This window comes from Zootoca vivipara, chromosome Z (genome assembly GCF_963506605.1).
Source record: "Zootoca vivipara chromosome Z, rZooViv1.1, whole genome shotgun sequence".
Classification (NCBI taxonomy): Eukaryota; Metazoa; Chordata; class Lepidosauria; order Squamata; family Lacertidae; genus Zootoca; species Zootoca vivipara.
This window is the reverse complement of record NC_083294.1, coordinates 8,433,651-8,459,316: the sequence shown is the minus strand read 5'-3', so window position 1 is coordinate 8,459,316 and position 25,666 is coordinate 8,433,651. Positions and strand designations below refer to the sequence as shown.

Sequence of the window (25,666 nt, the reverse complement as noted above, 5' to 3'; positions counted from 1 at the left end):
GGTTTCTGCAGCTTGTGTAAGAGAAATTCCCAGTTCTTTATAACTCTGTTTTGTGAGTACCATCCCCGGACTAGATTTGGGTTAATTTGTCCCATTTGAGGGCTTTGTTTGAAGGAAACTTGGAGCGTTGTAATTAGCCTCAAATAGTCTTAGATAACCTCAAAGAGTTTTGGATGGCTTCAGCGGGATTTCAAAGGGGCTTTAGAAGAGCCTCAAAGGAAGGGAGGATATTTTAAAATGCCGTCCGGCGACTTCCAGAGTCCTCCTCTGGCTGGGATATAACCTTGTTTTGTGGGAGTATGTCTTTTTCCGCATAATTTTTATTTTTAAAAGCTCCTACTCACTCTGCTGAGGCTCACAGGAGACTTGCTTCAGGCGCTATCTTGCTCCTCCGGCTCCTCCAAATGAGTAGTTTTCAACTCCAGAGTAGATACAGTAATTGATAATTGATCATTAAAAGTTGATGATGCATTACTATTATCTGACATTATTTCATTTCCTTAAAAAATGGAACATATAAGAGGAAAGAGTGTATGAGATGTTAAAATAAGAGAAGGCACCAAAGTCACTTGATGTGTGTTATATTTCTTTGTTCTCTTCTTTAAAGGATTTCCTTTCCCCCTACTCGGAAGCAAGCAATAGAGAAGACAGAGCAATCTGTAATTTCTTTAGGAACCGCGAATAAACAATTCATATATGTGGAATGTACAATGTGATTCAGTAAGTGAACACCCTTAGTTCACATCAATGAACTGAAACAATGGAGAAACCATTTAAAGGTATGGATTGTGGAAAGGACTTCAGTGGAATGCTAAGAATCCACCAGCGAACTCACACAGGGGCAAGACCTTTTAAATGCATGGAGTGTGGAAAGAGCTTCAGTCAGAGTAGACACCTTAAAAAGCATCAACGAACTCACACAGGGCAGAAACCATTTAAGTGCATAGAGTGTGGAAAGAGCTTCAGTGATAGCGGAACGCTAAGAATCCATCAGCGAACTCACACAGGGGAGAAACCATTTAAATGTATGGAGTGTGGAAAGAGCTTCAGTCAGAGTGGAAACCTTAAAAAGCATCAACGAACTCACACAGGGGAGAAACCATTTAAATGTATGGAGTGTGGAAAGAGCTTCAGTCAGAGTGGACACCTTAAAAACCATCAACGAACTCACACAGGGGAGAAACCATTTAAATGCATGGAGTGTGGAAAGAGCTTCAGTGAGAGTGGAACACTAAGAATCCATCAGCGAACTCACACAGGGGCAAGACCGTTTAAATGTATGGAGTGTGGAAAGAGCTTCAGTGAGAGTGGATGCCTTAAAAAGCATCAACGAACTCACACAGGGCAGAAACCATTTAAGTGCATAGAGTGTGGAAAGAGCTTCAGTGATAGCAGAACGCTAAGAATCCATCAGCGAACTCACACAGGGGAGAAACCATTTAAATGTATGGAGTGTGGAAAGAGCTTCAGTGATAGCGGAACGCTAAGAATCCATCAGCGAACTCACACAGGGGAGAAACCATTTAAATGCATGGAGTGTGGAAAGAGCTTCAGTCATAGTGGAGCGCTAAGAATCCATCGGCGAACTCACACAGGGGAGAAACCATTTGAATGTATGGAGTGTGGAAAGAACTTCAGTCATAGAGGAGCGCTAAGAATCCATCAGCGAACTCACACAGGGGAGAAACCATTTAAATGTATGGAGTGTGGAAAGAGCTTCAGTGATAGCAAAACGCTAAGAATCCATCGGCGAACTCACACAGGGGAGAAACCATTTGAATGTATGGAGTGTGGAAAGAGCTTCAGTCAGAGTGGACACCTTAAAAACCATCAACGAACTCACACAGGGGAGAAACCATTTAAATGTATGGAGTGTGGAAAGAGCTTCAAAGACAGTGGAATGCTTAGAAGACATAACCTAAGTCATACAGGAGAGAAACCTTATAAATGTTTTGAGTGTGGAAAATGCTTCAGTCAGAGTGGAGGCTTTAATGTACATCTACAAACTCACACGAGGGAGAAACCGTAGAAGACATCAGCAAACTCACACGGGAAAAACAATTTAAATGTATGTTTGTAATCATTTATGTAAACACTGCCAACAGTACCTTTTTGCCTGTGTTAAGAAAAGATGAAAATTCTACACCAATATTCCTCCGCCGTGCAACAAAGGCAGGCGCTGCTCTTCCACTCGTAGCTCTATGGGCCCCTGTGGTCCAAAACAAACCTGAAGTGTTCCCCCTAAATCAGATGTTTCCTGGGCGATTGGGCAAAAGGAGCCCCTGGAAGTGGGGAGGGGGGCATTGGAAAGGAGAGGAGGGGTGACAGTGCACATTCTGCCCACATCTTTTTTTTATACTTTATTGTTTAATACAAAACATAACATATATACAAGTACAGCATAAATTTTCTTCTCATTGAATCACATACAAAAATAAAAAATAATATGCAAAACAAATTATATAATTCAAAATAAATACTTCTTCGCAATGTGAAGAGTATGCCATCCTTGTATTTTGTCCTATTTCCTCCCTCTTAGATACTTCCCGTCCTTTTAACAATACAATAGCAGATTCTTTATTTTCCACAGGCCTGCATTATGAATTTCCTCCTTTCTTTTCTTGGTTTTTCCTGATCTCACTTTTGTGTTTTCAAACGTTATTCTATATCTGCTAGTATAGAATTGTTAGGATAATACTTTTAAAAATATTTTTTGTAAACACTCCATTCTTTGGATACATTTTGTGTTGATGATCCCCTTACTGAGTCAGTAAGTTTAGCCAGTTGTACATATTCTAGCATGAGCCTTTGCCACTCCATTACAGTGGGTAAGTTCTCACTCTTCCACTTTCTTGCCACTAATGCCCTGGCCGCCCGCATCTATAAATTGCAATACAGTGGTACCTCTGTATGCTACCGCCTCGGGGAGCAACCGCTTCGGTTTCCGACCACCACGGACCTGGAAGTGTTTACAACCAGGTTCCGCAGCGCCCGGATGTGCAGAAGAGATCTGCGCAGCGCATGCGTGCGCAGAGCGCTCTATTGGCACTTCGTGCATGCGCAGAAGCATGAATCAGGGAGCAAGCAACTTGGGGAGCAGCTGGCTCCCCAGAACCAATTGTGGTCGCAAACCGAGGTACCACTGTACAGGGAATTGGAAAAGTGAACAAGGGAGGTGGGTGGCAGGGGAGGACAAAAATAAGATGCTGAATGGGGGAAGGTGGTGGTGAGAGGGAGGAGGGGAAGAAAAGAACAAAGGGACTTCTCCACACACACACACCCTCTGCTGGGGCCCATTGGCAGGGACCTGGATGCCCACAGTCCAGCTGCCAAGTAAGGAACCCAGAACTGCAGGATTGCACCATTTCCTTTAAAGAATCACACACGTTTCTTTTTATCCTTGAAGGCACAACAGCAACAATTTATTTGAACCCAGCCACTTATGAATACATAATAAAACTTTAAACTTTAAACAGCTTCCCTATGCAGGGCTGCCTTCTGATGTCTTCTAAACGTATAATAATAATAATAATAATAATAATAATAATAATAATAATCTCTCTCTCTCTCTCTGTGTGTGTGTGTGTGTGTGTGTGTGTGTGTGTGTATAAATGTAAACTGGCCATGTCCGTTGGTATCCACAATTCACCAAAACCGCTTGACTGATTGCGTTCAAATTTTGACACAATGCCGCATGTAAATATGAGAGCAAGCCATACTGTTTCTAAAGACATGTCACACCTGGGCCGGGTAAAAGCCCCAAAAGCACGTGTTCCAGAACTCACAAATCAGACAAAAGTGCATGCTGGGAAAAGAACCAGGTTGGAAACCAGCGCCCTCTAGCGGCGGCTACACTGCTACTGCACCTATAAAACCTTCCCTCTCAACAGCACCTCGGCTCCCGTTTACATACTAGGCCGAAGCCTTTAAAGGCTAGGCTGAATAGAGGTACTGAGTCACCTGGGTGGGGGTTGGCGGGAGGAGGGGACGGGATAGGTCAGGACACGGTGGGTCCAGTCACAGGGATGAGCCAGGGGTGGGGGGAGGGGCGGGATACGTCATGGATTGGCACAGGGTGGGGGGAAATCATAGGAATACGCCTGTGTAAGCAGAACATACATAAAACAGGGGGACTCTGAAGGTGAGGGGAGTCTGAAGTGGGACCCTGAGCCTCCATTTAACAGACTGAGCCCCAGCAACGCGTGGCAGGGCCAGCTAGTAATAATAATAAATTCATCATTTATTTTATCATGGTATGTTAGTGGAGACCCTACCTGCCTGCAGACTGCCTTTTCAGAGTGGTGCATGCTCTGCTTACCTCACACTTGGACTATTGCAATGCACTCTGTTTGGGGCTGCCTTTGAAGGTGACTTGGAAACTACAACTAATCCAGAATGCGTCCCAAGACTGGTGACTGGGAGTGGCCACCGATACCATATACCACCCATCCTAAAAGAGGTAAATTAAGTCCCTGTAGTTTCCAAGTAGAATTCAAACTGTTGGTGCTGACCTTTAAAGGCCTAAACGGCACCCCCTGCCCATCATTTAGCCTGGACACAGAGGCCCTCCTCCAAGGGTCTTCTGGTTGTTCCCTCAGTGCGAGAAGCGAATTTACAGGGAACCAGGCAGAGGGCCTTCTTGGCAGTGGCACCCTTCCTGTGGAATGCCCTCCCTTAAGATGTCAAGGAGATAAAGAATTACAAAAGTTTTAGAAGGTATTGTTTAGAGAAGTTTTTAGTGTCTGATGTTGTGTTTTTACTCTTTTTTGTTGGGAGCCACCCAGAGTGGGTGGCATACAAACAATAAAATAATAATCGATGGCTCCTCATGTTCAAATATATGAAAGGATGTCATATGGAGGAGGGAGAAAGATTGTTTTCTGCTGCTCCAGAGAAGCAGACACGGAGCAATGAATTCAAACTTCAAGAAAGAAGATTCCACCTAAACATTAGGAAGAACTTCCTGACAGTAAGAGCTGTTCGGCAGTGGAATTTGCTACCAAGGAGTGTAGTGGAGTCTCCTTCTTTGGAGGTCTTTAAACAGAGGCTTGACAGGCATATGTCAAGAATGCTTTGATGGTGTTTCCTGCTTGGCATGGGGTTGGACTGGATGGCCCTTGTGGTCTCTTCCAACTCTATGATTCTATCATCATCATCATCATCATCATCATCATCATATAAGTTTATAGTATAAAGAAACCTCCAGCTCTGAATAGCTGGAATGTAGTCTACTGTAGAAAGGGAAGAGGCACATACATTGTCCTGCCCACTTTTGCCCTTCATCCTTCCCATCCACGGGCATATGGCCCCTGGAAGGTAGCTCACAAGTGAATTTGGCCCTCAGCTCAGACTGAAAAAAGCCCCCACCCTCAATGCACAGGATATTGTCTAGTCAGGGACCCATGGTGTGACTCAGTACTAAGGTGCCCTCAACCCCCCCCCCCATAGAAGCTTTTTGGGGGTCACAAAAGACTGGGTGAGCTAGGATGGCAGACTTGACTTCTGTTAACTTAATTTTGTGGTTTTCTGAAGCTGTGCAGGGGTGATGACGGAGAGATTCAGCAGCTATTTTTTGCACTGGTCTTGAGTTAGAATGGGCTGGGCTTCTGCCCCCCAAGCCCTGTCCTGACGGCGCTGCTGCTTGCGGCGGGGATAGACTGATGTCACTGAAGTCCAACTCCCACCAGTGCCAACCAGCATGGCTAGTAGTAAAGGATGATGGGAGCTGTGGATTGCCCCACATGTATAAGAAACAACCCTGAGCATTCTGACATCTTCATTGCAGGAGACACAACTTTTTCTATATTCAGCTGAGGTAGAATGAATCAAATATACCAAAAGTCCAAGCGCATTCCTACTTGTTGATGGTTGACTGAGGTTACAATCCTGTGCATTCTTACTTGAGAGTAAGCCCTACTGAGCATAAAACAACTTCTTGTAGACATGTATAGCATTGCTCTATCTGTGGCATAAACTTCGGACAAACCTTTTTCTGCACTAGGAGAAAAAGGCTGGGTGAGAGATACAGTATTGTATTCCTCTCTTAGGCAATGTTCCAAGGGTTGTATGACAATGGCGGGCACAACCAGAACCCAAAAGTAAATGGAACAATGGCTTGTACAGTAGGCTATAGTACACCAAAACCAAGATCAAGTTCAGTCTATAATTTTTATTGTGATGACCCACGCTTTAGCAGCAGGTCCCAGGGCAGGTTAGAATCATTTAAAATTCAGTACTGTACAGTCATACTTCACGTTGCGTCCGCTTCAGGTTGTATCTTTTCAGCTTGCGAATGCGGCAAACCCAGAAGTGTTTACTTCCATGTTTTGCCGCACGTGCAGAAGTGCTCTATCGTGCTTTGTGCATGCATAGAAGCGCTGCTCTGGTTGCGAACTTTTCGGGGTGCGAATGGCACCCCGGAACGGATCATGTCCGCAACCAGAGGTACCACTGTATTAAAAACAGTGGAATCAGACTGCAGTCACAGGAATGGGGTGAGCCTTGAAGTCACATTGTTCAGGTGTGTCTGCATATACGCACAACCCTCCATTCTTCAGTCAGGCAGAAGCACTCAAGGAGGACACAAAGTGGGAGTGGAAAGGGGTGTGGTCTGGGAAGAGGGGTGTGCCTTGCAGAGAAGGAGTGGCTTAGGAAGAGACCCGAGGGCCACATCTGGCCCTCCGGTCCTGAGATTTCCCCCTTCCTGATATTTGTAGTGCAATTCTTAAGCGCTCAAAGTGATTTTCTTAAATCTCCAGTTATTCTCACAGTAACCCTCTCAGGTAGGCTGATGATATTAACCACATATTGCAGCTTGTGTAGGTTGGCCTTGAATTGTTATTATGTTATTATTATTTATTAAGTTTATATAATGCCCGTGGCGCTGTGGTTAAACCAAAGAGCCTAGGGCTTGCTGATCAGAAGGTCGGCGGTTCGAATCCCTGTGACGGGGTAAGCTCCCATTGCTTGGTCCCAGCTCCTGCCAACCTAGCAGTTCGAAAGCACGTCAAAATGCAAGTAGATCAATAGGAACCGCTACAGCGGGAAGGTAAACGGCGTTTCCATGTGCTGCTCTGGTTTGCCAGAAGCGGCTTTGTCATGCTGGCCACATGACCTGGAAGCTATACGCCGGCTCCCTCGGCCAATAATGCGAGATGAGTGCGCAACCCCAGAGTCGGTCACGACTGGACCCTGGTCAGGGGTCCCTTTACCTTTACCTATACCCACGCTACACAAGATAAAATCACAATATAAAAACGCAAAATGCATAATCAAAACAAGGCAGCTCAGTGAAGTCCCTCGCATACCCTTCTCCATCCTTCATCCAGACAAGGAAGAGACATGATCAGAATTCAAGGAGGACATATTCCAGCCAGGCAAAACAACTGGAAAAAGGGGGTGCAGGTGAGGCATGTGACCTAGGGAAAGTTCTGAGGGCCAGATAGAGAGGTATGGAGGGCCACAATGGGATTCTGGGTCTCTCTGTTCCTTATCCCTAATGGTTCCTGGGTCTGAAAAGGTTGACTACGACTGTCCTGCAGGATACATTCTTGGTTGTATCATTGTAGGATAGGATGTTGTTCAGAGCTTAGGGTGCACACCTCCACTTCCTTATTTTTAGGTGTGTTTTGGGGTCACCCCAGGTTTAATAGCATAGAACTAACAAACAGGCTTTGACTGAAGACCATTCTTCTGCATTGCACATGGGACAGCTCCTCAATCATGGAGGTGTATTGGCTATGGGATAGTTAGGTCATATAAGCATCAGCTTCTTATCAAGCCTCTGCACTTTTAAAAGTTTATTCTTGTTATTTCTGAAATACATGCAATAGACAAACATAGACAACAGCAATCATATTATGGCTGATCCCTAAATGGGGATGCATAGAGAAAACAGCAGTCTTGAAAGGTATCAGACATTTATATTCATTTCTTAAAGAATTCAGTCCAGTTATAGTGGAGAGCGTGCTTTGTTTTGAACTTTTGTCGGAATCTGGAATGGGGAGCTAATAAGCCACTTAGACCATGTGAAAAATGAACTATTTTGTTGTGTCTGGCATGCTCTGGTCCATGGGGTCACGAAGAGTCGGACACGACTAAACAACTAAACAACAACAACGAAGCCGTCAGTGTCTGTATCTTGGGTTAAGAACATAAAAATAGCCCTGATGGATCAGGTCAAAGGCCCACTTAGTTCAGCCACCTGTTCTCACAATGGCCAACCAGACGCTCCAATGGGAAGCCTGCAAGCCGGACCTGAGGGAAAAAAGCAGCTTGTGATTCCCTGCAACTAGCATTTAGAAGCATATACCGTATTTACCAGGGGACACGGGTGGCACTGTGGTCTAAACCACTGAGCCTCTTGGGCTTGCTGATCAGAAGGTCGGCAGTTCGAATCCCCATGACGGGATGAGCTCCCATTGCTCGGTCCCAGCTCCTGCCAACCTAGCAGTTCGAAAGCACACCAAAAAGTGCAAGTAGATAAATAGGTACTGCTCCAGTGGGAAGGTAAATGCCATTTCCGTGTGCTGCTCTGATTTCGATGTGACATTGCGCCAGAAGCGGCTTAGTCATGCTGGCCACATGACCCAGAAAAACTGTCTGCGGACAAATGCCAGCTCCCTCAGCCTGTAAAGCGAGACGAGCGCCGCAACCCCAGAGTCATCTGCGACTGGACTTAACTGTCAGGGGTCCTTTACCTTTACCTTTAAGTTGATCGTAGAATCATAGAGTTGGAAGAGACCACAAGGGCCATCCAGTCCAACCCCATGCCAAGCAGGAAAGACCATCAAAGTAATCTTGACATATGGCCTCCGCTTAAAGACCTCCAAAGAAGGAGACTCCACCACACTCCTTGGCAGCAAATTCCACTGCTGAACAGCTCTTACTGTCAGGAAGTTATTCCTAATGTTTAGGTGGAATCTTCTTTCTTGAAGCTTGAATCCATTGCTCCGTGTCCGCTTCTGTGGAGCAGCAGAAAACAACCTTTCACCCTCCTCTATATGACATCCTTTCATATATTTGAACATGGCTACCATATCACCCCTTAACCTTCTCTTCTCCAGGCTAAACATACCCAGCTCCCTAAGCCATTCCTCAAAAGGCATCGTTTCCAGGCCTTTGACCATTTTGGTTGCCCTCTTCTGGACACGTTCCAGCTTGTCAGTATCCTTCTTGAACACTGGTGCCCAGAACTGGACACAGTACTCCAGGTGAGGTCTGACCAGAGCAGAATACAGTAGTACTGTACTATTACTTCCCTTGATCTAGCTGGATGTTGAAGGGGAAAATGAGCTTTGGGAATGGGGGGTATGGAGTCTTTGAGTTACGGCCACGGCAAACCTGGAAGTGTATACTTCTGGGTTTCACCACACACATGTGCACAACTGCGCCACGTACATGCGCAGAAGTGCGCCTCTATTTATGTTATTTTCGGGGTGCGAACGGACCCCCGGAACGAATTAAGTTTGTATCCGGAGGGTCCACTGTACTGTACTGTATTTACACAAATCTAATGCACCATTGAGTCTAATGCGCACCTCAGTTTTCAAAGCCTTGAAACCAAAAAAGTATTTGCTGGCAAATGTAAATGCGTCCTCAAATCTAATGCATACCCTAATTTTCACGACATATTTTGGCCAAAAAAGGTGCGCATTACATCACCTACATTCTGTGGCAGCAAATTTCCAGTTTATAATTCTGTGTTGTGCTAGGTATTTCCTATTGCTTGCCCTGTATCTTCCAATATTCAGCTTCATTGGATTACTGCAGGTTCTAATACAATGAAAAAGGTGGGGGGGTGTAACGTTGTCCAGTTTTATGCACCTCTGTATTGTCTCCTTACTACCTTTTTATACGGACTAAAAAAGCCCCAACTGTTCTGACTAAACGACTAAACAACAACAATCAGGGAATCAGGTGGCGTTGTGGGTAAAACCACTGAGCTTAGGGCTTGCTGATCAGAAGGTCGGCGGTTTGAATCCCTGCGACAGGGTGAGCTCCCATTGCTCAGTCCCAGCTCCTGCCCACCTAGCAGTTCGAAAGCACATCAAAGTGCAAGTAGATAAATAGGTACCGCTCCAAGCGGGAAGATGAGCGGCATTTCCGTGTGCTGCTCTGGTTCACCAGAAGTGGCTTAGTCATGCTGGCCACATGACCTGGAAGCTGTACGCAGGCTCCCTCGGCCAATAACGCGAGATGAGCGCCGCAACCCCAGAGTCAGTCATGACTGGCCCTAATGGTCAGGGGTCCCTTTACCTTTAATAACAGTCCTTTCTGCCTCCCAACGGTGGCCATATCTCACCAAACGCTAGAGGATCACCTGTGTTGAATCATCAGGGTCATATCCTGCCTTCCTCAGTAGAATCCAATGCATTGAGTTGATCATGAGACTGGACACCAGGAGGTGCTACTCAGCAGTCTGAATCACTCTGCAGGCTTGGGGGAAGAGCATGCCTCCTCATCCTTCCCACCTGGGAAATGGGGAAAGAAGCATTTGTCTGTTTCATAACCAGGGGTTACAGGTTATTCATGGCCATCTTCTTGGGTTCCTGACCCATAGGGGTTGTTTTAAGGATCTTCCTATGGGTGTACCACCCCCACCTCCCAAGGACCAGATTCAGGTATCTAACTGGCAATATGAAAGGTGTTTTTCCAAAGCAACATTACTTTATTTTACAAAATGAGCAATTCATCACAGTAAGCTGTAGTTTCGTTCACCAGCTCAAACTTCACAGATCTTTCTGAGTGGTCTACAACCAGTGCTATTTTTCTAGAGAACAAGGTGCTGGAACTCACAAGGAACCCCTCCCTTGTTCTCTTAGAATGGCAATGGCGCCCACCTGAGAGGTGCTGCAACTGACTTCCAGCTGAGAAAAAGCCCTGTCTACCACCATTTAATTTAATTGATCCTTAATAGTCATGTCTATTAATTTTAATGGGCCTGCTCATGGCAAACATTGGCTACAATCCTGTTTTTTGAAGAGAAAGGGCTGATGTCAGCCCCAGTCAATGCCCTTTAGCCCTTCATGCGGGAATAGGTAGGAAGATGAGGCAGATAAGAAGAGGGACCACTCTTTTGATTTTGCTATATTCCTGCCTTTACAAAGACAACTGCAACAATTTACAAGCAGAGGGAGCAGCGTTCATATATGACAGGCATGTCCAACAGGTCGATCGCGATCTACCAGTAGATCGCGAGGAAGTTTCTGGTAGCTCGCAGGTAGATCGTGGGTTCCTTAGTGCTTGCCAGCCTAAAAGAAAAAAAAGAGCTCTCCCCCTAAAAACAAAAACAAAAAAAACCTCAACAACTCTTGTCCCCCCCAAAAAAAGCTCAATAGCCACGGGCAATTGCAGAATTGTAGGGAGAGCTCCTTCCCTCTTGCCGATATAGAACTCACCAGTATGTGTGTGTGAGTGCGTGGCGCATAATGGCTTGCTCCTCCTCCCACATGCCAGCGGAGAGATCCCCGGCTCCCTTAAAAAAAACCAAGTCTACTTTCCCACTCCTCTTCTCTTTACATTCAAATGGATAAGCATGTAATGAATCAATCAAAACTCATAATTTGGAGGTTTTTAACAAGAAGCAACAGCAAGTGAGCCAGGAAGGGGCAGACAGGAGCCACGGGAGGGAGGCTTCTCTGAGCCGGGAGGGAGGGAGGGAGGGAGGGGGCGGACGGGAGCCACGGCTCCTGAGAGGATGACCTGCGCAGCTTTGCCAGTGCCCCTGCGAGGGCTCTGGGTACTTGGGAGTCGGGGGTGGGGGGCACCGGTGCTCCTGGCTGGAGGAGGCAAGCAAGCAAACAAACAAACAAACAAGGGAGGGAAGCCGGCAGGAAAGGCTGAGGCGGGAGGAGGTGACAGGAGCAGCAACAGACTCACTACTCAGTCTTCATTATATGTCCTCCCCTCAGGACTTCCCACACCCGCTAGAATATTTTTGTACTTCTGCAAACTTTGGGGGCAAATAACCTTCTCCTTGGGCATGAATGGGGTACACTCTGTTGGCACAGGTCTCACTCTTCTGTGATCACCCTACAGCCCCTTGAATGCACTGCTTATAAAGCCAGCAAGTTCTGGGGAAGCAGTTGCATTAGCCCAGTCTTCTCCAACCTGCTGTCTTTCAGGGGGTTCTGGACTACGAAGCCCCAGGGGCCAATGGAAGCTGTAGTCCAAAACTTACACAGGGGCACCAGGTGGGTGAAAACCACAGATCATTCCATCAGGCAAGGGCTCCTTAATATTCTCTCCTATCACCCCACCACCACCCGCCTGCTGCTGCCACTCTAGGCAGGAGTCTCGCTGATTCTGCTTCTCAACTTCCCCATGAAATGCACATCATCCCCTTTACCTGCCTGCCTTCCCTCCTCTTGAACCCTCAAAAGGTTGTTTTAACTATCCTATGCTGGTAATACAAGTAGTAATTTTATGTGTATTGGGATTTCCTGAGGGGCATTTGGGAGGGGGGATGCTGCTGTGTTGTTGGTTTTTTTGGGGGGGGGGACTTTGCGGATACATAGGAGTTTAATAGGGACAATTTTATGATCTGAAGGTGGTCTGCCTGGAAAACAACACTGCAACAATTGTCTTTATGTGTGTGTATTTGCTTCCCACCTTTAGAACTCATGTTTTGGTTCTACTGGTACTTATTTGTGTGAATCTGCATTTCCATATTTTAAAATGACAAAGAGTAAGCAACGTTCAAACATGACAGATTCTCTGAAGCTGGCCCTGACACAGTACTCGCCTGATATCAAACAGTTGGTTACTGAAATGGTGACACAGATGTCACACTAACAATGGATGAAGGCATGTATTTTTAAAGAAATCTTGATAGGTAGGTTAATGGAGTGGGTAAAGGAGTTTGTGCTGCGTACAGTTTTGTGAGTGCTTTTATGCAACTCTCTCCCAAGAAGTCTCTAAAAGTTTCTGTTGTCCTCTGTAAGAAAAGTATTTGGGCAGTGCTGCCCCCCAAAAGGTTACCAAAACTGGTCACCCCCCTTTCCTTCACCCTAAAAAAGCTCAACAACTTTGAGCTGAACCCCCAAAAATGGGGGTAGATCACCACCAGATTTTAATTCTGAAAGTAGATCACAGTCTCTTGGGAGTTGGCCACCCCTGATATATGATATTATGAGGTTCTGGGAGGACTAGATCTCCCTAAATGTGTTTGTGATTTAGTAAAAATTAGAATTAATCAAAGTTTGATTAAACTTTGTCGAGCAGGGAACCCCCCTGGATTTATGCTAATGAGCCAACCCAGCTCCTAGAGGTATCTGAATGGGCCATGATTAAAGGTAAAGGTACCCCCGACAGTTAAGTCCAGTTGCAGACGACTCTGGGGTTGCACACTTATCTTGCTCTATGGGCTGAGGGAGCCGGCGTTTGTCCACAGACAGCTTCCAGATCATGTGGCCAGCATGACTAAGCCGCTTCTGGCGAACCAGAGCAGCGCACGGAAACACCGTTTACCTTCCCACTGGAGCGGTGCCTATTTATCTACTTGCACTTTGACGTGCTTTCGAACTGCTAGGTTGGCAGGAGATTAGCCCATTCAGGAAACCAACAGAGGGCAACAGCCAGGCAAGGGGGAGTTGGGCCCCTTCTTTGCTGGGTGCTAGTAGGCGGAGGCAAAAGCCAGGTTTAATGTTCCAATTTTTAATGATATATTCTGAAGGGAGGTCCTGGGAGTCACTTAACAGCGAGAAGGAGAAGGAGAGGCAGAACTCCAAGTGAGTTGGGGATGACAGGCTCAAACAATGAGATATAGAGGAAGGCTTTTTGCTGCCCTTTGAAGTGAATGCTGCACTTATGGGAGAAGCAGCCAGACCCTCACAGCACATGAATGCTCAGAAATCCCTCCATCTAGGTGCAGGTTGTATATACTGTATGTGTAAATAAAACCATACGTCATAAAGACATCAGTCTCTATTGCACCTCATTCTCCAAAAGGGAACACAGACCCTGGCAAACGACTCTGCAACCCCTGGAATCTCGCACTGATCATGGAACTTGGTGTTGCAAGTAACACACATACACACACTCACCTGCAGCATGTTCATCTAAAATCCTGTGTCAGGTAAAATGCACTTTTACAACAAGTACTCATTAGCTAACTTCTGCTAATTATAGGGAGGAGCTATGACCACCCCTCCCACGAGTGTTGGTGATTTCAGCAGTGACAGCTCACACATTTCCTCCACGAGGGCCGGAAACTTGAGCAGTGAGTTTCTCAAGATTGCTGAATTCTCAGCTTGATCTCAAATGCAGTGCTGCCCTGACCCGTTGCATGGGCAGAACAACTTCTGTGGGTCCCCTTATCTTGCAAGAAGCAAGGGGTGCCAACTGAGAATGCTCCCAAGCTGCCTCCAATCTTGAACAACCCAGTGCAAAGTTAGAATCACAGTCGGTGGGTTGGAGCACTGGTTTTGTAGCCTCAGTTATTAGTATTGAACCTGTTGGCTGATTTGAGAAACCTTGATTAATCACTGAGGATCATACTCAATTAAGCTCCACTCAGAGTCAAGCCACTGAAAATTATGGACCTAAGTTTGTCATATTCATTAACTTCAATGGGTCCACTCTGAGTAGAACTTAGTTGGAATACAACTCTGTTTTAGTTGATTAACTGTTTCATTGATTAATCCTGTATCCCTTTTTGCCTGTCAAAAACTACAAACGGTCCAAAGTGAGGAGAGCATCCTTTGTTTGTAAAAGATGGACACATAGCAGCACTTGTTTAAGTTGTGGGTCAAGACACAGTGTTGTTAACTAACAGGGTGGGGGGGGGAGAGAGAGAGAGAATATAATGCCTCTTTTCATATGTCACCAGTCACCCATGAACTGGTGTTGCACATGTGAGTACAGGTATCATATTAGAAGAGGTTTCCTCTCTGCTAAAGGAAGAGGGAATGGAACGAATGGAACGCGGATGGCGCTGTGGTCTAGACTCTAAACCACGGAGCCTAGGGCTTGCTGATCGGAAGGTTGGCGGTTCGAATCTCAGCGACGGAGTGAGCTCCCGTTGCTCGGTCCCTGCTCCTGCCAACTTAGCAGTTCAAAAGCACATCAAAGTGCAAGTAGATTAATAATTACTGCTCCGGCAGGAAGGTAAACGGCGTTTCTGTGCACTGCTCTGGTTCGCCAGAAGCTGCTTAGTCATGCTGGCCACATGACCCGGAAAAATTGCGGACAAACATCTGCTCCCTCAGCCTGTAAAGCGAGATGAGCGCCACAACCCCAGAGTCGTCCGCGACTGGACTTAACTGTCAGGGGTCCTTTACCTTTTTAAAGGAAGATGGAATGTCTCTTCTTGGAAGAGACTCTGCTGTGTGGGGTTCTATTTATGTGTCACAGCCTGCATCCTCTTAAAAGAGACATTCTGTGCCAAGAGAGTGCCCCTCCTCAGATAGCACCCCTCACTCCCCTGCATTGCCTGTAGGTCTCACAACAAGCCTTGTGTTCGGAAGTGGCATTCTCAGGGAATAAAGCCTCTAAGACAGGGCTCGCCGCCTGAAGCTCTTTCAATTCACAATAGTCAATTAATTTTGTCATTAATTGATATGGTTCCATGTTTATTTTATGAATGCTTAATTTTATTTTATTTTTGCTAGGGGCTAACAGATCTGCTTGCATCACTTCCCTTGAACATAGCCAGGATTCTTTTGGGTGGGGGGACAGGCCTTTTGTTAGAGGGGGTAGAACCTCAGTTTGTATTTTTATTGATTTTTATTGATTTGGGGGGGAGCTGCCCCTCTCTGCCCCCCCGGCTATGCCCTATCCCTTTAATCCCTTTGCTCTTCACCCACCCCCCTGGCCAAACCTTGCTCCCTTTACACCTTGCCCACTTCCTTACCTATTCCCCCATTGCTGGCTTGGCTTGGCCCAAGCTCCACTACCCACCTCACCTTTAAAAGACCTGGAGGTGCTTCACAGTGTGGCTTGCTAAACTGGTGTATGTAGTGCCGCCACCCCAACCCACCTCGGTAACGCTGCTGCAGGCACATTTAACAGAGGTTGGGAAGAGGCACATCACAGCATGCAAACCACAGAGCATGTTGTTGTTGTTGTTTAGTCGTTTAGTCGTGTCCGACTCTTCGTGACCCCATGGACCATAGCACGCCAGGCACTCCTGTCCTGCACTGCCTCCCGCAGTTTGGTCAAACTCATGTTCGTAGCTTCGAGAACACTGTCCAACCATCTCGTCCTCTGTCGCCCCCTTCTCCTAGCGCCCTCAATCTTTTCCAACATCAGGGTCTTTTCCAAGGATTCTTCTCTTCTCATGAGGTGGCCAAAGTATTGGAGCCTCAGCTTCACGATCTGTCCTTCCAGTGAGCACTCAGGGCTGATTTCCTTAAGAATGGATAGGTTTGATCTTCTTGCAGTCCATGGGACTCTCAAGAGTCTCCTCCAGCACCATAATTCAAAAGCATCAATTCTTTGGCAATCAGCCTTCTTTATGGTCCAGCTCTCACTTCCATACATCACTACTGGGAAAACCATAGCTTTAACTATACGGACCTTTGTAGGCAAGGTGATGTCTCTGCTTTTTAAGATGCTGTCTAGGTTTGTCATTGCTTTCCTGCAGATGTTGCTGGACTCCAACTTCCCTTGGCCTCAGCATCTCCAGGAATGATGGGAGTTGTAGTCCAACAACATCTGGACGGCCAAGAGTTTCCCAAGGAGCCCAAGAAAGTAAAATCTCTGACTGTCTCCATTTCTTTCCCTTCTATTTGCCAGGAGGTGATGGGACCAGTGGCCATGATCTTGGTTTTTTTGATGTTGAGCTTCAGACCATATTTTGCACTCTCCTCTTTCACCCTCATTGCAGTATACTGCTATTTCATTTTTAAAAATATATAGCTAACAACGATTAAAATACACAAGAGCAATGTAAAAATTAAGCAAGCCACCAGCTGACTGTTACAGAACAGTATTTTTTTCCTAATTGTCCTCATAATGGTCATATGAATCAAATTGAGTTGTTTGTTGGATTATCGAATTAAGTTTCAAAATGATTTAGTATTTGACTGTTATTGTAACAATTGATTCACATTTTTATTGCTCAGTTGTCAGCCACCTTGAGCATGTTTATAGGGAATGTAGAATACAAATTTAAATAATAAATAAAAAGTTTCCCACATTCATCTTAATTGTTCGGGGTAGTTTTTTTTTTAAAAAAAAACGTTTCTGATTATCTGGGAGTGCATTTTAGCTGATCAAAACTTTTTTTAAATTGATTTGTCTAGATGATGAGCCCATTCCAACATGGCAGTTTTCATTCCTTTACGTGTCCCATGTCATGACACTGATAGATAGCAGACCGTTCAGAGCTGACTCAGGTGAAGAGATGACATGATCTGCCACTTCTTGTGGGTCACTGTCTTATGGGTTGTGACATGGTAGGAGTGTGCCCTTTGTGTAACTGTGCCATGCAGAGAAACACATTCCTCCTGCATCACCTCACGAGAGCCCTCTGGCAAGCACAGTTGTGAGCTCTGGAAATACGCCTGGTCATCCCTAGTTCTTATCCCATGCCTACTCCCAGTCCCAGTTAGTCCTACCTAAGGAAGAGCTACTGAAATTTATAGGCAACTAAGTTAGGTTCAGCATGTTACGCGGGTGGCGCTGTGGTCTAAGCCACTGAGCCTAGGGCTTGCCGATCAGAAGGTTGGCGGTTCGAATCCCCGCGACGGGTGAGCTCCCGTTGCTCGGTCCCAGCTCCTGCCCACCTAGCAGTTCGAAAGCACACCAAAGTGCAAGTAGATAAATAGGTACCGCTCTGGCGGGAAGGTAAACGGCATTTCCGTGCGCTGCTCTGGTTCGCCAGAAGTGGCTTAGTCATGCTGGCCACATGACCTGGCAGCTGTACGCTGGCTGCCTCGGCCAGTAAAGCGAGGTGAGCACCTGAGTGCCGCAACTCCAGAGTCATCTGCAACTGGACCTAATGGTCAGGGGTCCCTTTACCTTTAACTTAGGTTCATTGATTCCAGTAGGTCTGCATTGAGTAGGACTTAGTTGGGATACAAATCACAGCTGCTCTGGAAGACGAGGAGCCTGGGTGCAACTCCCAACTGTTCTTCCAATGTAGGCACAGAAAGCCTGAATTCAGACTGGAGTCATAGTTTCTCTGTGTGTCTGTGTGTGTGTGTGTATGAGTGAGAGAGGAGGAAGGGTGAAAGCTCCCCTACCACCTGGGACCTGATATAAATTGGGGTTTGTCTACCCTCACTATTTGCGTTTTTAAAATGCCATGCAGTTGCCTTGCATACATTGGTGGAAAGGCAGGGTAAAAATCTATTTTTGTTATTAAGTAATATTAAGGTTGCTGCTGACCCATGACAGAGCCTTCTCAGTGGTGGTTCCCTGCCCGTGGAATGTCCTGCCTAGTAAGGTGTGCTTGTTTCCATTATTATTAACTTTCAGGAGGAATTTAAAAACATTCCTGTTTACATGGGCATTTGAAACTCCTGGCAATTTCAAGATGGATGGGGAAATATTTTTAACTGTAATTGTTTCTCAAATGTTTTCTAAACTGTTTTAAAATGTTTTTGCCCTCTTTTGCTTGGGGGTCCTTGGGGAGGAAGGGCAGGATATAAACTCAGTCAATCAATAAAAAAATAACAGTAACAATAATACCGTAATTGCATCCAATTTTAGTCCTACTCAGAGCAGACCTACTGAAATTAATGGCCCTAAGATAGTAAAAATCCATTCATTTCAGCATCTTGCTCTAAATAGGGGGTGGTAAGATACAGGGGGGGGGGCTCATTGAGACATCACCATTGGGATTCCAAGCCTCTTAATTTTATACCAGCAAGATACAATTCTGTAGGAAGAGAGGTCAAAGTCAGTCTCTTTGTTAAGTTAATATCACAAGCCAAGTCTATCGTGTGACAAAAGAGTACAAGGGACCGGTTGCTGTAGGAAATATTAGCTGGAGATGTGTCCAGGACGCTGCAATGTGAAGCTTAGCAGATGCCCAATGATGCTGACCTCTAATCCCGTTCTTGAGTCAGATAAACCTGAAAGCTTCCTTAGTACAAGAAGTGGGGAACCTTTGAAGGCCACAGTCCCTTCTGGGCAATCTTTTGAGGGCCACATGACAGGGGTTGGCGCCGGAGCAAGAGGCAAAAGCGAGTGGAGCAAAGTAATGCAAGGACCAATAGGTGTGGCCTAGCAATTCTGGGCTGCATCAATAGGAGTATAGCATCTATCTATAGATCAAGGGAAGTAATAGTACCAGACCTCACCTGAAATACTGTGTCCAGTTCTGGGCACCACAGTTCAGGAAGGATACTGACAAGCTGGAACGTGTCCAGAAGAGGGCAACCAAAATGGTCAAAGGCCTGGAAACGATGCCTTATGAGGAACGGCTTAGGGAGCTGGAGAAGAGAAGGTTAAGGGGTGATATGATAGCCATGTTCAAATATATAGAAGGATGTCATATAGAGGAGAGAGAAAGGTTGTTTTCTGCTGCTCCAGAGAAATGGACATGGAGCAATGGATTCAAACTACAAGAAAAAAGATTCCTCCTAAACATTAGGAAGAACTTCCTGACAGTAAGAGCTGTTCAGCAGTGGAATTTGCTACCAAGGAGTGTGCTGGAGTCTCCTTCTTTGGAGGTCTTTAAGCGGAGGCTTGACAGCCATATGCCAGAAATCCTTTGATGGTGTTTTCTGCTTGGCAGGGGGTTGGACTGGATGGCCCTTGTGGTATCTTCCAACTCTAGGATTCTATGATTCTAAGAGTTCTGAGGGATACAGAGAGAGGCCTGGAAGACGACATCCAGCCCCTAGCCCTGAGCTTCCCCACTGCCGCTCAGTACTGTTTTGTAAAGATGTTACAAGAGACATTGCACATATTTTTGTAACTCAAGAAAATCTTTAATAAAAAAATTACTGTGCTACCTTTTCACTGATCATCAGAAAGCTCTGACACAGCTGTTTCTTTTGGACCTGTGCGTTTATTTCCACACTTTGTTCCCAGCCGCCTTAATTGTGGTGTCCGTTTACATTCCAACGGTTTGTGATGCTCCTCTTGGATGTGTTGTCATCAAGTACAATCTTCAGGGGCCAGCCATAGACCTGATGTGCACATCGGCAAGTTTTTGCTTTGTGTGTTCAGTCAGATGATTATCAACTACTTTAATCACCTGAGGTGCAGAGGTGACTAAGGAGGAGAGGCATGTAACCGTGCACTTGAGAAATAGCCTTGGAGGCTAAAGATTGATCCGGTCCTGCATTCCTGGACTCCCCCCTGCTTTGTTTGTGTTTTGTAAGGCAAACCTGCTTTGGCACCATTCCTGATCACTGCTGATATAAAAAAAAGATTCCTGGAATCATAAAATCAAAGGCTGTGAAAATGTCATCTCAGCAGAAAGGGAAGCACGCTGGTTGTGTCTTTTAAACAGGCACGCCTGAGTGTTGTAGAACAGCGGTGGGGAACCTCTGGCCTAGAAGCTGAATGCAGCCCTCAAGGCCACGTCCCTTACCAGCCTTGCCCCACCCACTTTTACTTCTGGCCCCTCCCATCACTGGATTGCAGCCCCCAGTCTATAAAAGTATTCCATCCCTGTTGGGTTGAGAGTGTTAGGATTTCATAGTAGATTCTGTTCCACCTTAAACAGGAACAGGCTTGGAAGAGGATGTTGAATGTATCACATGATGTATATTTCCCTTGGTTGTACTATTGTAATGTTAGTTCTCTTGCCCAGAAATTGGAATGGCTAATCGCCGAGGGGATGGCAGAACTGGCTGGTGTTCTGACCCAGGCAGCAGAAAGGCAGCAGCGTGTTCCGATTGCAGCTGCAGGATACTGAAAACTTTGAGCAAAGAGTAGAGAAGGTAAGAGACTTTGATCTGTGCAGCCTGAAGTTTTATGGACTGTGAGGAGCTGCAGCATATTTCCCGGTTAGAAGCAGGGAGGTATACAGGGGGGGGAGTGTTCCATCTCTCTTACTAACCAGGAAAAATGCTGCAGCTTCTGACAGTCCACTGTCCTCACAGTCATTAATCACTGTGAAAGTTTTACTGCCCACCAGAAAGGAATGATTATCCTAAGTTTATGTCCGGGACAATTTATTTATGTTGGTGCATGCAATTCGGCTCGCGAGATGTGGGAATCATTGAAGCTAGCTCTTGGAGGGGGAGGAAGCTGTGATGGTGATTCCCAAATGATTGCTGGAGTGCTGGGGCACCCGGTTGCAAACCACAGGAAGAGCTGGCTGTCTCCAGTGAATGCAAGAGCTGAGGGCGCCACTTGGGAATTGCAGCAGGAGCTGGCTGTAGCGTTAGAGCTGGAACAAGTGGCTGCACAGAATGCTTCAATGGAAATGGCTGAGGGCGCCAGTTGCAAATCTCAGGGGGAGATGGCGTCATCAGCCGTGCAGTCCCGTGGGAACGAAGGTCAGTCTTCAAAGTCTTTTCAGAAGCTGAGACATAAACATAAACACAAGCCTGCAGGTGCAGCTGTGTCAGGGAGGAGGGGCAAGGAGATGCCCACAAAAGTGAAGCTTGTTGACAGTGGAATTTGCTACCAAGGAGTGTGGTGGAGTCTCCTTCTTTGGAGGTCTTTAAGCAGAGGCTTGACAGGCATATGTCAAGAATGCTTTGATGGTCTTTCCTGCTTGGCAGGGGGTTGGACTGGATGGCCCTTGTGGTCTCTTCCAACTCTATGATTCTATGATCTACCTACGCATGCAATTAAGCAAACAGAGACTGACCAATATTCAAAGCACAGCACAGAATTCTGTTGCTATAGAACTAATGGGTCAATTTTGGCAAGGAAAATGGATAAAAATCTTAAAGGCCTATGCGGAGAAGTGGAAGAAAATCCATCTAAAGCATCCTTTCTTTGTCAAGATTTGCTGTGTTTTTAATTAGCTAAGATTCATTAGGTTCATTGTCTCTGGCAACATTTTATAGAAAGATCACAACATACAAATTGAAAAGCTTGGTTTACATTTAATTAAATAAAAATATTTGTAAAGGGTTAGAAGGTTAGCTCCTCCAATGACATTCTTTTCTTGTACTTTTCTTTCTGCACTCTCAAAAGCTTCGTTTTATTTTCCCACATTTAACAAGTCCTGCAATTAAGACTTGGCTTTCAATAACAATTATAAGATAGAAATTATAAAATGTCAATTATAAAATGTCATTTGACAGAGATATAGCAGTCATGTCTGTAAGCATTAAAGTCAAAAGTATGCACCCTTTGGTCCAAAATACAGCAGAAAACCATACATCTGGCTATGATACTGCCCAAAAGCAACAACAACAACAAAAGCTAGAAGAATTATTCCAGTTGCATTAATATGCTCACTTTACAGGGGAGATGGTTCAGTGTATCTCAATATTTTTCTTTCATTCTATAATTAAATAAAGAGAGGTCTTTGCTTCAAATTACACCAATGTAATCTGCAAGATTTTCGTGTAGGGGTTTGTGTTTACAACACATTCGTTTTTCTGTAGCTTCCGGAACTGCATCTTTTTCTTACGTTTTGCTCCCATGAAATCCTCCCCCCCCCCCTGCGGCTAAGTGGTTCCAACCTTTTCTTCTTGAAGGAATCCCCTTGAAAGAATGACCCGACATATTAGCTGGAACAAGGTGGATTTCCCTGGAAACCCACACAGGGCACAATTATTACTCCACGGCGGGTGGGAGGAGATGATGCAGGAAGACTGCAGCCTAAGCCTTCAGGCTAAATCTTTCCCGAGCCGGGACGTCTATTGCTTTACCGGCGCCAGTTAGGTGTGAGGACTACCTGCCTGCCAGGGCCGTCTTAAGCTTCAGTGGCACCATGGTGCATGGATCCCTCGGCGGGCGCCCCCCCCCCACGCACCCACGGGGGTCCCCCCACCCTCTGCGCCCGGAGGATGCCTTCGCGGCCCGCCCAGTAGCCCCGAAAGCCCTGACTCACTCAACCACCCCCTGCGGCGTCCTGAAAGGAAGAAGGCACGCAGCCTGGCCGGCCTGGCGTTTGTGTCAGAGAGCTGCCTTTGGGGACGGAGGGGTGGCTGCTTCTTGCCGGGAAGGCAGCGCTTTCCTATTTTTGTGTGCGTGCGCACGTTTTCTTTGGCTTCATTGCCAAACTAAGAGGTTCCATGCATTTCCAAGCGCCCCATCCCCAGCGACTCTTTTAAAATTTTATTTTACTGGTGGTCTCTTGGGATGTGTGGGTGGGACTGGAGCAGCAACACGTGCTTCAAGCCCAGGGTGGCAGCGCAGTTGGGGGGGGGTGGGGGTTTCAGTTTAGCCCACAGCCCCCAAGCAGCCCCCTGCCTTTCACCTTCCGAGGGAGGTCGCTTCTGTCTCTGGCGAGGTTCTTTTTCTTTGGCACCCGAACCCACCACCTGCCTGGGCGCGGGCTCTTGCCCCCATGTCCTCGGAGACGTGGTGGCTGTGTTGCGGGCTGCCGCTCGCTCGCTCCTCCCTCCGGATCGCGCCGGGCCCAGGGAGAGTGGCGCGCTCAAGGCAGGCGCCCGAGGGACCTTTTATCAGTCCCTTCCAGGTGAAATCTACATTTGCTGCTCCACCCCACCTTTGCCCCTAGCCATAGCTGCCAAGTTTCCCCTTTTCTCGCGAGGAAGCCTATTCAGCATAATGGAATTTCCCTTTAAAAAAGGGAGAACTTGGCAGCTATGCCCTAGCTCCCTTTGGAAGGGAGGTCTCCCACTTGGGCGCTGGTGGGGGAATCTCCGGAGGGGCTGCCTTGGCTTTTCCCTCCTGCCAGAAATCTGCCTTGGAGAGAGGGATCCCTGAAAATGGAAGGGGTCCAATTCGCCACCCACCCCTCCTTCCTGGAAGCTGGCCTCTCCTTCCCCCATGACCCAGGCCAGCTGCTGCTAGGGGCTCCTGAAGCGCTGCTGCATTACACCAAGCCAGGCTATTGGTCCAGTTGGAGAGCAAAGGGCAGGAAGTTCCTCTCTCCTTCCTCTCAGGAGATTCCACTATGGAAATTCTTTCAGGATTTGTATATAATTTACATATGGATAGCCTTTCTATTACTTTTTTTTTTTGTTTAGGTGATGTCAGAGGGAGTTACAAGCTGAGACACAATGCATGCACCTTCCCAGTCTAGGCTGCTTCAAGGGCAAAGACCATAGCTGCCAAGGTATCCCTTTTTTTAAGGGATTTTCCCTTATGCTGAATAGGCTTCCTCACCAGAAAAGGGGAAACTTGGCAGCTATGGCAAAGACCCATTATCAGGATAGACAATGCAGGCCAAGGATTGCCAGTATTACAAGCGAGGTGTGTGAGATTGCCATATCTCCAACACTGTGTGAGAGAGAAAGGGATCATTTTTTATAGCAATGCTGTAATTTTGCCTGTAACATTTTGTGAGCTGATATTGTAGTGTGAATTCCAAAACAGCTGTGCAAAACCCACAAAGAAACTCACAGGTTAATGGTGGCGTGAGCTTTCCTGGTCCACAACCCGCAGCATTCGCCTGCTGTTTACAAAGGTTTAGGCCACTATACATTTATTATGGCCCCCAGGTAATTTGTTGTCTTTGCTTCAAAAGATGAATGTTTCTGAATACTTTGACAGTCACAAATGACGTAAACAGCACTTCTCTTTTACTTGTTCCACACAGGAGAGACTGATACACAAGTCTAAGCACATCTTGCTTGAAACAGAAAAATACAGAAACGTGAAGGGGAAATTGAGAGGTAAGCCCTTTCACTATGCAGTGAGACATTTCACTACGGTTAAAATGTATCAAAATCCCCACTCCCCCTCTCCATTTCACCCATAGCTGTCAAGTTTTCCCTTTTCTCGCAAAGAAGCCTATTCAGCATAAGGGAATTTCCCTTTAAAAAGGGAGAACTTGACAGTTATGATTTCACCAGATTTCCAGTATTACCTCTATATAAATTCTCATGTCTAAGGGATTAGGAAGATTGCTACTGAAATTAAAGGGTTCCTGTAGTCCATTATCACGATTAATTGAATTTGTTAGTTCCGGGTTTCAAACTTTTTTCGGAAGTCGAACGTGTTCCAATTTTGGCTTATCCCCAGCAGTGACTGCCATAGCTTCCTTCCTTTCCCTTCCCTCTGCTGGGAAGCGCCTCTTTCCTTGGTCCAAAGTGGAGTGTAAGTGACTCCGGAGTAGGGAGACTTGGAAGTTGGTGATTCTCCCCCATCGAGCAGAGAGGCGGTGTTTGGGGGGATACTATGCTGGGCAGGTGGACCTTCCCGCCCCCTCGCCTTCCCTCCCTCCCCACTTCCAAGCCTGACTCCAAGCGAGGTTCAGGCGAGGCAGCATGGGCGGCGCATTCCCAGGCTCCAGCCCACCCGTCTCAGCTTCCAGCTAGGAGCGCAGTTGAGAGCAGCCGCCTCCTCCTCTCGGCACTCGCCGTGCCAGGGATGCACAGCCGCTTTGTCATGCTGCCCAAAGTGGAGACAGAAGCACTAGGACTCGCATGGGCGAATGGGGAGTGTGGGCAGATGCCGGAAAACATGCGCGGGGGGGGGAAGAGTGCTGGTGTGGGGGGGAAGAGAACTTTTGCCTCCTTTTCCTCCCCCCCCCACTTAAACTCCCCTCTCCTAAAATTTTTGGAAATTTTGAAGCTCGGAAAAAGGTTTTTTCTGCAGATCTTTGTACAGCCCTATCAGAATGTAGGGATAGTTGTCCAAGTCCAAGTATTGCACACCTAGGTTGTTC

General features: G+C 46.5%; 1 protein-coding gene across 1 annotated transcript in view; it reads left to right on the top strand.

Annotated features, from left to right (window-relative positions):
- LOC132591503 (oocyte zinc finger protein XlCOF6-like) overlaps nt 1–25,666 on the top strand; it is a 126,183-nt gene that overhangs the window by 96,890 nt on the left and 3,627 nt on the right. The window contains exons 7-8 of the mRNA XM_060270279.1: nt 608–1,895; nt 7,282–7,294. Coding sequence (XP_060126262.1) covers nt 761–1,895; nt 7,282–7,294 — 1,148 coding nt within the window. The 5' untranslated portion in view covers nt 608–760. The remainder of the gene's footprint in view (nt 1–607; nt 1,896–7,281; nt 7,295–25,666) is intronic.